Here is a 14259-nt window from a genome sequence, read left to right as displayed (position 1 = left end):
CAGTCTCAAATTCAATCTCCCACAGGTGGTCGAACCATGAATGTAATCCAAAAAATTGTCCTCTGTTCTAACTGCATGCCATCAAGGTCTGCCAACTTTCTGCAAGTTGCCAACCACACTGACCAAACTGACTGGGTGCTTAGGCATGTCACCGTGGTCCAACTATCCCTACCCAAAGGATTTTTGGGAATTACCCAAGTGTGAAGACACTCAAAGTCCACGTTGGTTATCAAACGTGCTGCGGCATTGATTGGTTCAAGGATGGCTTGGCTTTAGTGAATCAGAGCGGATTAGATGATCATTAGACTTGGATCTATCTTGACATCCGAGAGGGCCTGGAAGGAAATTGGATATGTGGGCAGCGAGAAGACTCGTGGTGCATTTCAAGTAAATTGTTAATATCTATGCAACGTCCCATTATTTTTGGCTTAATCAAGTGTGAGTGGAAAATGGTCTCATCTCACATCCCGTTGCCTTTGGCCTGGGAGTACACACAAGAATTCCTAAAACTTACGAACCAGTGTGTATTTTCATTCTCTCCATTCGGTCTGACTGTTTGTATGCCTGTGAAATTATATCTTCATGTGCTTGTTAAAAAAAGACTAGAATGTGAGCATTTTAGAGACCTCTCAAAGCCACTCGACTGTCCAGTGCACATCCAAACGCTGTGACTCAGTCAAATAACAGACCCCTAATTTCTAATTCCAGCCTTATTGTTGAATACACACAGGCTGCCCTTCCCTGTGAGGCTAGTCTGGGAGTTTAATGGCGTTTCATGAAGACTGTGGTGCTGGCTTCGTGCCAACAACAGCCATGGCCCATCTAACAGTTGGGATTAATAGTGTCTCCTTTAGAGGTCTCTCTACGAAGGTCAAATAGTCATTTCCTGGGTCACCAGGGAGAGTAAATGAAGAGGAGTACAATCGTAAAAAAAAAAAAGGGAATCTTTTTCAGCCATCAGTTTTGCCATTATCAGTGGCTGGATTGCAACGTTATTTGGAATCAGGATCACTTAATCTCATTTCATGTACTTGCGTACATGAAAAGAAACAAAATACCATTTCCCCCAGCCCACAGCAGTGCAACACAAAGACAAAAACACATCCAGGAACTACAACAACAACACACATATCTAAACTAAAATAAATAAATAAATCACTGTCCATGGGAGCAAACGCCAGCCAGGATGACTGTCGGAACTGCCAGTCTGCATGGGCTAGCAGTTAGCTTAGCCTGCCCCGCTTCTGCATCCTGTCAGCCCGGCCTTGGTGTTTCCTCCTTGGGCCCACAGGATGCAGCAGACCACGCTCTCCCAGCCGATCCAGCACCAGCTCTCCCAGCCATCAGACGAAGACAAAACTTAGACACAGACATGGACAAAGACACCGCATAGACGGTACTGGATGAGGCTGCCGCAAACACGAATTCGTGCCGCCATCTCCCCACACCGGAAGTGGAATATAGTTGGGGTAATAAAGCGATCACATGGCTCCAAAAAACAAACACTTTTGCATAAACATCATATACGTAAAGTCCAGTGAGGGGTGCACACTAATACAGGAATTAAAACTCTCAAGAGAGCATTGCTCAAAAGAGAGCGCTCCGTCACCTTCTTTTGTTTAAATGATGGAGGGGGGGGGGTGTTTACAATGGCCTGTTACTTCCACTGCAATATGCAAAGGCCCTGCCAGTCTACTGAAAACACACAGCCAGATCGATCTATTACAGTGAAATGATCTCCTCTGGAAAGAATAGCACACTGCTGTGGAATACCAATGAACCCGCAGCAGTAAATGCAATAAGATTCTTTGTCACCGCAGTAGTGGGATAGTGTACGAGTGTACTGAGATACCTGCATGCAATATTCAATGTGTTTTACTGTATATTTATGATTTATTTTGGGGCCAACTCTGCAATTCCACTCTAAGCTATAAAAAAAGAAAAACCTATATATATTGTTGCACCCCTAAAGAATCTCCACCATTGCAAGGCTAAAACCAGTAAAAGGTAAAAGACTGATTTTAAAAGTTTTTGTGCATCATTCTCAGGGCTTGATTTGTCTAGATCATCATGTACTGTATATCAGATTATGTTACAGTTTTTCACAATTGCAAAACCCCATTCTCTGAACCAAATGCTCAGTAGCTGGAACCCATTTATCGAATCAGTCATTTTTGGCAAAACCTTCAACAATGTTCATGTAGTTAGTCACAATTTGCAGATCTCATACACCCTTTTTGCAAAAACACATTTTGTACTGTGATGCATATGTGTTTTGAAATGGTTAAGTACGGGCAGCAGAAGTTAAACACAACTACAACACAGTTGTCATCCATCATCATACGATGACTCAAAATTGTTCACACTTATTTGTAAGGATGTGATTAAACCAAGAGAATAGAAGCCAGTTCAGAGTGCACAAGTGGCACAGGTGAGTTGAACGTTGATACCAACAATGGACGGAAAAAATCTGAAAGGCAGAGGAAGGAGGAAGAGTACGTGTAAGAGGTGGTGGATGAGGAGGAAGAAGAGAAGAGGCAGGAACATAATTAGCCAACGTGCCATCGTGGAAGTCCCTTGTCAGCCTGGTGGCAATGTGACCCTTAGTGCAGCCATAAGTAATCATGGGGGTCTTCACCGTCATGCCACCTTGGGCCCATGTAACACAGAACATCTTCTTACATGTCTGGGTGGTCTTCAGAATGTTTTGTTTGGGTTTGAGCAGCTGGATCGAGAGCAGGCAGGGCATCCTGTCTGTCATGGTTTGGGATGTCAGTTCTTGCTGTGGTGTCTGGAAGTCAAGTTAATTTTTGCCTTCCACCATACTCCTCTTTCTTCAACCCGAAAGAAGAGTTTTTCTCTGCATGGTGGTGGAAGGTCTGAGACTGAAACCCTTACACCGCGGGAAATCTCCCAACAGATGACGGACTTGGCCTGTGGTGACAAAGATGTGGGGTCTTCTCAAGGCTGGATCCGGCACACCAGAGGGTTTTTCCTACATTGCCTGGCAAGGCAGAACGTTGCCAGTGATGTAGACAAAGTCCTCTGGGATGAATCTCTCATCGACTTTGATTTTGCAGTTGCACAACATTGTACAGTGTACTGTAATGTGTTTTCATTTAGATTTCTTTCTTCGTCCTTTGTCCTTTTGCAGTACTGTATTTTTATGCAAGTGTTGAATACCACAGATATTCAATACTGTATTACTTCCAGTACTTCCAGTATGCAATATGTTCACTGTACTAAGTTGCAAATATACATTTTTGCTTATGAAAATGAAAAATACATTTATTATACACAGTAAACTGGGGGTTTTTTTGGACTCCCCCCCCCCCAATTGTATCCGGCCAATTATCCCACTTTTCTGAGCCATCACAATCCCTGCTCCACCCCCTCTGCTGATCCGGGGAGGGCTGTAGACTACCACATGCCTCCTCCGATACATGTGGAGTTGCCAGCCGCTTCTTTTCACCTGACAGTGAGGAGTTTCACCAGGGGGACATGGCGCATGGAAGGATCCCGCTATTCCCCCCAGTTCCCCCTCCCTCCTGAACAGGCACACTGACCGACCAGAGGAGGCGCTACTGTAGCGACCAGGACACATACCCACATCTGGCTTCCCACCCACAGACACGGCCAATTGTGTCTGGAGGGACATCTGACCAAGCCGGAGGTAACATGGGGATTCTAACCAGCGATCCCCGTGTTGGTAGGCAACGGAATAGACCGCCACGCCACCCGGACGTCCCCACAGTAAACATTTTTATTCTGTAGCCACGTGCCCTGAACACCAGTTTCCATTTTTGTGATGTAGTGTGTACTGAATGATCAGTAGTGTTTATATATTGGCTGGCTGTGTGTGTGTGATCTGAAAACACTGTTTGATTCTGAACAGATAAAATGGTTACGAGGTGATTGTTTTATTTTGCCAGAAGAGTTTTTGTGGATGTAGGTTTTGTGGATGTAGTTTGAAGATTGGGTTTTGTGTTTACAGTTTTGTGAAACGGGTGAAAGGATTCAAGAAATGTGTCTTAGGACTTGTGGAAAAACTATAAACGAGGAAAGTATGAATATGCTGAAGAAGTTTCTTTCTGCAACCAAAAGCCACGATAAAGTTGCAGATAAACCCGTTTCTCATAAGGGTACAAATAATTGTGCCTCAACATCCTCAAAGTGGATTTCCGTGCCGCCGGGGCGAGATGGGAAAAGGTGTATGCTGGAAAAGCGATGACAGCTTAATGTCACGAGAAATGAATGCGGAGCTTAAATTGCTTTGATGGCCTGGACAGATAACAGACGATGTTCATGAGGTTTCAAACATGCCACTCTCCTGTAAAACACTCCCGTCTTCGAAGAAGTAAGATTACGTTGCTGTCACTGTGAGACCGACAGTGTGAACATGGGAATTCTCACACAAAAACATATGATTACAGAGGAATGAGACATCTGTAGGTGGAAAAAAAATAAATCGTCCAAATCCACATCGAGTCATGTAAGCAACATATTGTTTTTCAGCTGCTTCTGAGTTTCTGGTACGAGATAAAGACGGTCAAAATCCTGTTGTGCAGCTTTGTAGATAACACCTGGACCCCACCGTTATGTGTGTCTTACCTGTAGAAGGTGGTCTGGGGAACGCCGTACATCCAAGGTTGCAGCTCAAGACTCGGATACTCGGAGAACGGTGGGACAATGAGCGAGAAGATGAGAGACAGGCACACGAAGACGGCAGGCAAGACCACCTGGGAAGTTAGAAGCAAATACAATGTTGACATCCATTTTCAAAGACCTTCTGTCGCCACATGGCTGACAACAGATTATGGCGTCCAAAAACGCCAACTGAAGTAACAATAGGATATGCAAATACGAAAATGATGCATGTCAATTCTCAGAGTCCGTATACAAGAAAACACAAACCCAAACCAGTGAAATATACAACACAGAATTATGACTAAAAAAAAAAACAGCAAAGGTACAGATGAAAAAAATGTACCGAAATAGCTTTTTTCCATTAACATGTTTGAAGAAAAGGTGTAGACAACAAGATCTGAAATAGCAAAAAATGGTACCCTAACACAACATCCATCCCAAGATAAAAACATTTTTTTAAGTTACACACCTACTTTAGTTCCCAAGCACATCAGTAAAAATTAAGTGGTAAAGTAAAAATAGTAATCACATATACTTTCAGAGCAGACGACAACATTCGCTTGCATTTCTTAACTTGAAATGTTACAAGGTGCTAATAATCTTAACGCTAACTGGAAACACAATCCCCAGATATGGACAAATTCAGTGAAACTACATCTATGGAGCGTCTCTCTGCAGGATGAAGAAGGAAAACATACTTTCAGCCATTTAAATGATGATGCCACAGTTTTTGGAATAATTTCCCAGTGCAGTTTCATCACAGCGAGTAAACTGAATTACACCACTCATATAATTATGTCCTCACTGTACTGTAGCTCTTAAAACAGGTAGACTATGAAAGTTCATCCCCCCCACCCTTTCCTCCCAAATTGTACTTGGCCAATTACCCCACTCTTCCGGGCCGTCGCGGTCGCTGCTCCACCCCCTCTGCTGATCCGGGGAGGACTGCAGACTACCACATGCCTCCTCCGATACATGTGGAGTCGTCAGCTGCTTCTTTTCACCTGAGTGCGGAGTTTCGCCAGGGGGACGTAGTGTGTGGGAGGATCATGCTATTTCCCTCCCAGTTCCCCCTCCCCCCTGAACAGGCACCCCGACCGACCAGAGGAGGCGGTAGTGCAGCGACCAGGACACATACCCACTTCCGGCTTCCCACCAGCGTAACTGTAGTCCACTGACTTCCAGTTTCTACTGCAGCGGTCATACCAGTTTCCTGTTTGTTGGCGTGTGCTATTGACAATAGCATATTTTTCATGATGCCTGCAAGATTTACCATGGATAAATGTCAATTATGAGGATGAGTAGCCTCATCCTCATAATTGTGGACGTAACTTGATATGTACAACTTGAAACTTTTGACCCATTTGCTGATAGGTGCAGGTGAAAGTTTGACGACAATTCTGTGCATGTCGTTGACATTTATCCATGGTAAATCTTGCAGGCATCACGAAAAATATGCCATTGTCAATAGCACACGCCAACAAGCAGGACACAGGTATGACCGCTGCAGCAGAAACCAGAAGTCAGTGGACGACAGTTACGCACAGCATCTATTGTGTCTGTAGGTACACCCGCCCAAGCCGGAGGTAACACGGGAATTCGAACTGCCGATCCCCATGTTGGTAGGTAACAGAATAGACCGCCACACCACCCAGATTCCCCGATGATGCCACAGTTTTTGGAATAATTTCCCAATGCAGTTTCATCACAGCAAGTAAATTGAATTATACTACTCAAAAAATTATGTTCTCACCATACTGTAGCTATTAAAACAGGTCACCTAGGGACATCTGCTTGGCGTGGCGGTCTATTTCATTGTCTACCAACACAGGGATTATAGGTTTGAAACCTCATGTTACCTCCGGCATGGTAGGCCATCCCTACAGACACAACTGGCTGTGTCTGTGGGTGGGAAGCCAGATGTGGGTAGGTAAGAAAAGATAAGATAAGATAAGACACTTAATTGTCATTGTGTACACACAACGAAATTTCGTTTGGTGACTCTCAAACCAGCAACACTAGACAAGGTAAATGATAAAAAAAAGAGATAAAAACAAGAACAAACAACATTTAGTATAAATAAGTGAGGTAGTAAAAATGATGACAAGACAATAAAAGATAGCAGCAGCTTTTAAAGTTCAAAATAGTGCTTGGGGTTGTTGCACATAGTTGTCCATATTGCAGCGGCTTTAGTACCACTTAGCCCTCAGCAGCTATAGGCAGATGTGTGTGTGTGCGGGGGGGGGGGGGGGCGATGGAGGCTACAGCTCTGGGGAAGAAGTTGTTCCTCAGCCTGTTAGTCCGGGTTTTGATGGTGCGGTATCTTTCCTCCAATGGCAAGGGAATGAACTGGTCGCTGCACTAGCGCCTCCTCTGGTTGGTCAGGGCCTCTGTTCGGGGGGCGGGGGGGGACTGGGAGGAATAGCGTGATCCTCCCATGCGTTACGTTCCCCTGGCAGAACTCCTCACTGTCAAGTGAAAAGAAGTGGCTGGCGACTCCACATGTATCGGTGGAGGCATGTGGTAGTTTGCAGCCCTCCCCGGATCGGCAGAGGGGGTGGAGCAGTGACTGGGGTGGCTCGGAGGAGTGGGGTAATTGGCCGGATACAACTGGGAGAAAAAAAAAGGGGGGGGGGACAGGTAGCCTATGATATTTCATTTGTGGACGGACAGCTGTATTTCTGTTATTTACAGATCTTGTGAGCAGCTGGATTACGACTGCAGGTCTACTCGAGTGACACCATGTTCAGCTCCAGCCTGTTGCCCTGCAACCTCAATCTTCATACCTCAACACAGGCTGCAAAAGACGTAAGCAAGGGTATGCATGATACTGACACGTGTGCGCACCTGTGTATGTGGAGTGTGTCCGAGCCGACACAACCTGAATACGAGATCGATTGCATCATCCCGAATGCTCAAAGCCCACTAACCACCTTCACATGCAGCACGGAGGCGACTGACGCAATCACCCGTGCCGGGGAGGCCGGCACCTTCACCTGGTCGTCTCCACATCAAGTTGGGTTTTTTTTCCCCCTTTCTTTTTTCTGTCCGGTATGCGTTAAGAGTTTGATTAAACACTTCCAAATGCCTGCCACCATCATCTGCCCACTAAGGCGTAATTAATTTCTCGCTATTCTCTCTCTCTCTCCCTCCCTTTTTCATCCTTTTCTTAATCAGAAGCACCACAATCCCTTTGGCTGCAGCACCGACTGCCCCCCCACCCCCACACCCCGATCCTCTTTTCTCCCTCGCGTATGTGTTCTCTATTCTTTTCATTGTCGGAGCTGACAAAAAGGTCAGCAAGAGAACGCACAAAATCTTTAATGTTTAATCACCGTGTGTGTGTGTGTGTGTTGGGTGGTGATGGCGGCTGGTTGGGGGGGTGGGGGGTGTACGACAGTTGATTAATTGTGGGACACACAGTTTGCCAGACCAGTTATGAGAGCCGCTATTAAAAAAAATTCTGTATTTACCGCACCATGCTTTGTCTATGGAAACGCGTCTGGAGGAAAGATAAAGAGCGGCAACGGGTCTGAAAAGCTCCATGACAGCGCAGAGAAAGAAAGACACTTTATTTCTTCTTTGCCACATACACACACAACCGCATTTACACGGATACACACTTTTGCTGGACAATAATTGCAGGTGACAGTCGGTACTCCTTCCATTGTGAGGGAGCAGCTAACAAAGCAGAGAAGTCATTATGCTCACAAAGCCCAAGCACTCCCATGAACAATGCATGAGTTTATCGCCTCCTCAAGTTCAGTGAGCTTTTCTAAAGGAGGAAAGGATTACATGCAAAATGGGTATAAACACCAAAACACAATTACGGTGTGTATTATTCACTGTGGAGTCGACTGGTTCATTAGGTTATGTGTGAAGGCAGAACAGGAGAAATGCACGTCGGCGGCTTAACAGACTTGTTTTCTCGACAAACGTATTTGTCTACAACGTTATATTTGGGGATAATGGATGTATTACTTTGCATTTAACTGGATATCCGCAGTGACGGCGTTAGATTTGTATCAGTGGATCTATTTCTGGTGTTTGGTACAGCACTGGCAACCGTTTGCTGTCTTTTTTTGTTACTGTCAGTACAATAAATAAAAGCACAAAACACCGCCAAACACTAAACTCCACTGCCCATCTACACCTATTGTATTTAAGTTTCCTTTATTAACCCCTCCCCCCCACCCCCCTTGGTGGCACGGTGGCGCAGTGGTTAGCGCGGTTGCCTCACAGCAAGAAGGTCGCGGGTTCGAGCCCCAGGGTAGTCCAACCTTGGGGGTCGTCCCAGGTTGTCCTCTGTGTGGAGTTTGCATGTTCTCCCCGTGTCTGCGTGGGTTTCCTCTGGGTGCTCCAGCTTCCTCCCACAGTCCAAAGACATGTAGGTCAGGTGAACCAGCCATACTAAACTGTCCCTAGCTATGAATGTGTGTGTGTGTGTGTGTGTGTGTGTGTGTGTGTGTGTGTGTGTGTGTGTGTGTGGGCCCTGTGTGATGGTCTGGCGGCCTGTCCAGGGTGTCTCCCCGCCTGCCACCCGATGACTGCTGGGATAGGCTCCAGCATCCCCGCGACCCTAAGAGCAGGATAAGCGGTTCGGATAATGGATGGATGGATTATTAATTCCCTTGGGGAAATTCAGTTATTGCACATTAACCCATCCTAGCTGTGATCTGTGTAGCTAGGAGCAGTGGGCTGCTGCCTTGATGCTACGCCCAGGGACCAACTCCAGTTCTTTTCCCATTGCCTTGCTCAGGAGCACAGACAGGAGTATAAACCTCAGCATTTGGTTGCACAGTGGTGCAGAGGTTAGCACTGTTGCCTCACAGCAAGAAGGTCCTGGGTTCGAACCCCGGGGTTGTCCAACATTGGTGGTTGTCCCAGGTCGTCCTCTGTGTGGAGTGTGCATGTTCTCCCCGTGTCTGCAATGGGGTTTCTCCGGGTGCTCCAGTTTCCCCCACCATCAAAAAGACATGCATGTTACAGTTAATACTCCTGTCTGTGCCTCTGACTGAGGCATGGCAAAACCAACTGGAGTTGGTCCCCGGGTGCTGCACGGCGGCTGCCCACTGCTCCTAGCTACACAGCTAGGATGGGTTAAATGCAGGAATTTCCCTTCAGGGATCAATAGAGTATATCAAAATCAAAAAATTTAAAAATATCAAAAACCCTCCTAACACGCATGCTTCGTTTGATGGTTGGGGAAACCGGAGCACCCGGAGAAACCCCACCGCAGACACAGGGAGAACATGCAAACTCCGCACAGAGGATGACCTCGGATGATCCCCCAAGGTTGGACAATCCTGGGATTTGAACCCAAGACCTTCTTGCTGTGAGGCGACAGCGCTAACCACTGCGCCACTGTACCACCCAATGTCATACGGTCAGCCAATAACTGATAATGCTTATTTGAATGCAACGCATGAATTATCATAAACCTTATTTTTGTGAATCACTTTATCATAAAAAGTAATAAAATGTTATCATAAAAAGTAATAAAATAAAAAAGAGCATATTAGACATCATATTGGACTGGGACCCGGATACCAAGGGAAACGTTTCTAAAATATGTAAGATTATCCAAGCTATTGGCTCACCTTCCTTGGACAAAACAAAATCAGCCTGGGTACAGGATTCAAACATCGAGCTCACTGAAGAGATCTGGAAACATTCCTTACAGCGCATTCACACCACCTCTCTCTGCCTTAGGCATCGCCTTATTCAATTCAAAGTGTTACATCGTTTACATTACACGAGAGAGAAGCTGTCCAAATTCTATCCCAATATCGATCCTACTTGTATTAGGTGCCACCTGAACCCAGACCCAGTTGGGCACATGTTCTGGGAATGGCCATCTTTGACTACATTTTGGGGTTGTATCGTCAAAGCTTTCTCATTTATTTGTTGTAAAACAACTGAACCCAGCCCAATCACGGCCATCTTTGGAGTTCCCAGTGAGGGTGTAAACATCACTCTACCCCAAGCTAACTCAATAGCATTTGCCTCACTTCAAGCCTGGAGACTAATTCTTCACAATTGGAAGTCTGATAGGCCCCCACCATTCACAAGTTGGATCAAAGAGGTGCTATCTTTAATCCCATTAGAAAAACTCAGATACAACAGATGTAAGTCCCGTCAGAAATTTATGGATGTCTGGTCTCCCTTTATAGATGTCACTCTTGCTCTTTCTTTTTTAGAAATACCAGAATAGATACTCTTTCTCCCCAATTGCAGCAACTACCCTTTTATTCCAAGTATTAGGACTAAGAATTGGTGATGCTTTAATAATTCGGGATAATTTAGCGGGAATAAGTGCCTTACCCATGTGTTATTGTCGATGAGCCTGTCCGCCTATACTTAAATACTATGTGTGTAATGAGATGTGTGGGAATGTATATCTCTTTATTTGTGTATAAGTAAGTGCATATACTGTATATATCGCTGTGTATGTATATGTGTGCATGTTTGTATGTGTATAAGTACTTAGCACTAGGTGTCTGACTATTGAGTGGTTCCAGTTGTAACAAACAAAGCGTCTTTGTTTTTATACATGTTTAGTCGAGGAATTTGTTTGTTTGTTTTTCTTTTCTTTTTTCTCTGACTTGCTTGTTTTTTGTTTTTTTTTTTGTTTTGGTCGGGGGGGTTGTGTTTTGATTTTTGTGTGTGTATTTTTGGGAAAAATATATGTAAAACCTATAAAAAAAGTTAAAAAATAAATAAGTAATAAAATTTGAATTTCTCAGCCTTACATGGTTTGCCCACACGTGAGTGGGGAAAAATAGTCAATTTGATGTCTGCACTTAAAACCGAGCACCAGATCTCTTCCAACTCAGCCGGCACAAGACAACCAATAACCGCTGGTCCCCAAAGGTAACATCGCCAAGCCCTGTCTGTACCCAACTTCCTCCCCCATAAATCACCCCTTTTAAGCTCCATGCCATAACTCTTTTCTACTCCCCCAGCGCTGCTTTTATTTGAAGAGATTTCCCCACCACGTAATCACGTCTGTTCACAATGGGAGCAGTTGTCATCAAACAAACTAGAACAAAAAAAAAAGAGGCTTGTGTCAAACCACAAACTCTTAAATGAATAAAGGGAGCAAAGCACATCAGGCATGTAACCTGGCAGACAATGTGTAGACACACACACACACACACACACACACACACACACACACACACACACACACACACACACACACACACACACACACACATCCCACTACCACTCTCTCTATAGAGGGACATCCTAGATTGACAGTGACTAATGGGCACGGGTATTGCAGCAAACTACAGGAAGAGCCCGTACACTTTGACAGAGGTGGAACACTATTCCCAAATACAGATACACACATATGCACGCACACAAACATTCGAACGCACACAAACAGGACAGAGACACAGAGGGTATTGGCCGAAGTGAAAAGGCGACGCTTCACTATACTTTTCAGTGCAGTTTCTTCAGGGCCTTGGCCTCAGTGCTGACTGATAGGTTTGATAGGTTCAAGTAACATCAATATGCATGTGTGCAATACAGGCTATGTGGGTCTAAATGAACAGATATTATGTCTGACCATATTTCACAAAAGCAGATATGAACTTATAAAAAAGAAATTCCAAGTATCTCACATTGCTACTTATGTCGTTGGCTTCGACTTGTTTGGTTATTGCTTATTACTTTATTGGTTATTGCCATGTGATGGCCTGGCGGCCTGTCCAGGGTGCCTCCCCACCAGCCGCCCAATGACTGCTGGGATAGGCTTCAGCATTCCGTGACCCTACTAAGGATAAGTGGCTTGGGTTGGATGGTTTTGAGTTTTTGAACTGTTATGTTTATGAGTGACAAAATGGGAAGATGGCGGCGCGAACTTACGTTTGCGGCAGCCTCACCCAGTACCGTCTATGCAGTGTCTTTGTCCACGTCGTTTGTCTGATGGCTGGGAGAGTTAGTGCTAGATCGGCTGGAGGAGCATGGTCTGCTGCGTCCTGTGGGCCCAGGGAGCACAGCCCTGCTTGGAGCTGTGCCCAAAGAGGAAACATCGAGGGCGGTCTGACAGGACGCGGAAGCGGGACAGGCTATGCTAACTGCTAGCCCATGCAGACCGGCAGTTTCGATAACACCAAGGTGGGTCTGGTGGCGGCCTTGCCTAGCGTTGACTGTGTTTTTGGTGTCGTCGTGTGGAGTGCGGGGAGGTATGCTAAAGGTGTCCGGCTGGGAGAACTGGCGTTGGATCGCCTGGGGGAGCTTGGTCTGCTGCGTCCTGTGGGCCCAGGGACCACGGCCCTGCCTGGAGCTGCACCTGAGGAGGAAGCACTAAGGGTGGTCTGACAGGGCGCGGAAGCGGGACAGGCCAAGCTAACTGCTAGCCCATACAGACCGGCAGTTCCGACAGTCATCCTGGTGTTCGTCCTCTCCGACAGTGATCTTTTTTCTTTCTTTTTTTTCTTTTTTTTAGTTTGATAAATGTGTTCTCATAGTTTTTGGATATGTGTTGTTGTCTTTGTGTTGCACTGCTGTGGGCTTGGGGAAAAGGTATTTCGGTTCAAACGACAAATAAAGCGTTCCTGATTCCTGAACATAATAAGGACATGTAGCTGATAGGCTAATAGAGTCTGTCATCCCTCTAATTGTTATGCAATCACATCTAATACATGGCTAATGAAAACACATAATTAGCATGCGCTCAAACGAAGGAAGAACAAATCATGGGTGTCATTTTGACTCACCCGTGCCAATGAGTTGTGAGCCAGGTTTCCCTGCCTTACAGAAAGTTTGCGTCACGTCTCACAATCTTGCGAAGACCTCGCACTTCGTGATGCTATAATTGGAGCCTGCCAAACACATCACTGACATGCTGCTCCTCTCTCTGTCGCCCCATCTTACTCTCTCTCTCTGAGACATATATTCGTTATTTTCTCGGATAAAACGGGTGACTGAGAGGTAAAATTGCACTACTGCTTCGCCTCGGTTTCTTTCTCCACAAGTTGTGTTGCTCAGCTGCTGTATCAGTAACGCGGCAGATTTTTTGTTTTGGTAACATCGTGCAAATGGGTGACAATGCATTTTATTTATCTGTTATGCACCTTTACACTTTAAATATGCTATTGTTCAAAGATGGCAAACCAGTTTATTGCTAACATAAAGTAATGGAGCCATTATTTCATATTTCCTGGCAAGTAAAAGAAAAAAACTACATTCCTTGATTTTTGGTAAAGCTTTACAATGACTCACTGTAAATAGTAGTTAATGGATAATACTTATAAGCTCATAGGACATAAACAGTAGCAGAAAGCTTAGAAATATTAATAACTGTCTTATGTTGCATCTAGAACCTTCTTCCTGAACCTTAAACTTGAACATTTGTGTTAACTCAACCTCCAGGTTTAGAAATGTCAGGTCTCAATTCCAATCTATTTTTTAAATTATATTGTATTCTTCTTGAAATGCAATGATTAAAATGTTCTAGAAATGACAGGACTGTTATTAATATTCTTCAGCTGCTTGAGTTTATACATGTACTTATTAGAGCTCGTCTTTAGAATGTGTGACCAGTGTTTGTTTTACTCACATTACTTTTCCCTTTCTTCTATTCAATTTCAAGTTGCATTT

General features: G+C 44.9%; 1 protein-coding gene across 1 annotated transcript in view; it reads right to left on the bottom strand.

The window, feature by feature from the left end:
• Positions 1 to 14259, bottom strand: part of LOC130130640 (phospholipid-transporting ATPase ABCA1-like) — a 302901-nt gene that overhangs the window by 152769 nt on the left and 135873 nt on the right. Inside the window, exon 29 of the mRNA XM_056300397.1 lies at positions 4612 to 4739. Within this exon, the coding sequence (XP_056156372.1) occupies positions 4612 to 4739 (128 nt within the window). The remainder of the gene's footprint in view (positions 1 to 4611; positions 4740 to 14259) is intronic.

Source organism: Lampris incognitus, chromosome 20 (assembly GCF_029633865.1).
Source record: "Lampris incognitus isolate fLamInc1 chromosome 20, fLamInc1.hap2, whole genome shotgun sequence".
NCBI classification, from domain to species: domain Eukaryota; kingdom Metazoa; phylum Chordata; class Actinopteri; order Lampriformes; family Lampridae; genus Lampris; species Lampris incognitus.
This window is presented reverse-complemented; position numbering and strand designations above follow the sequence as displayed.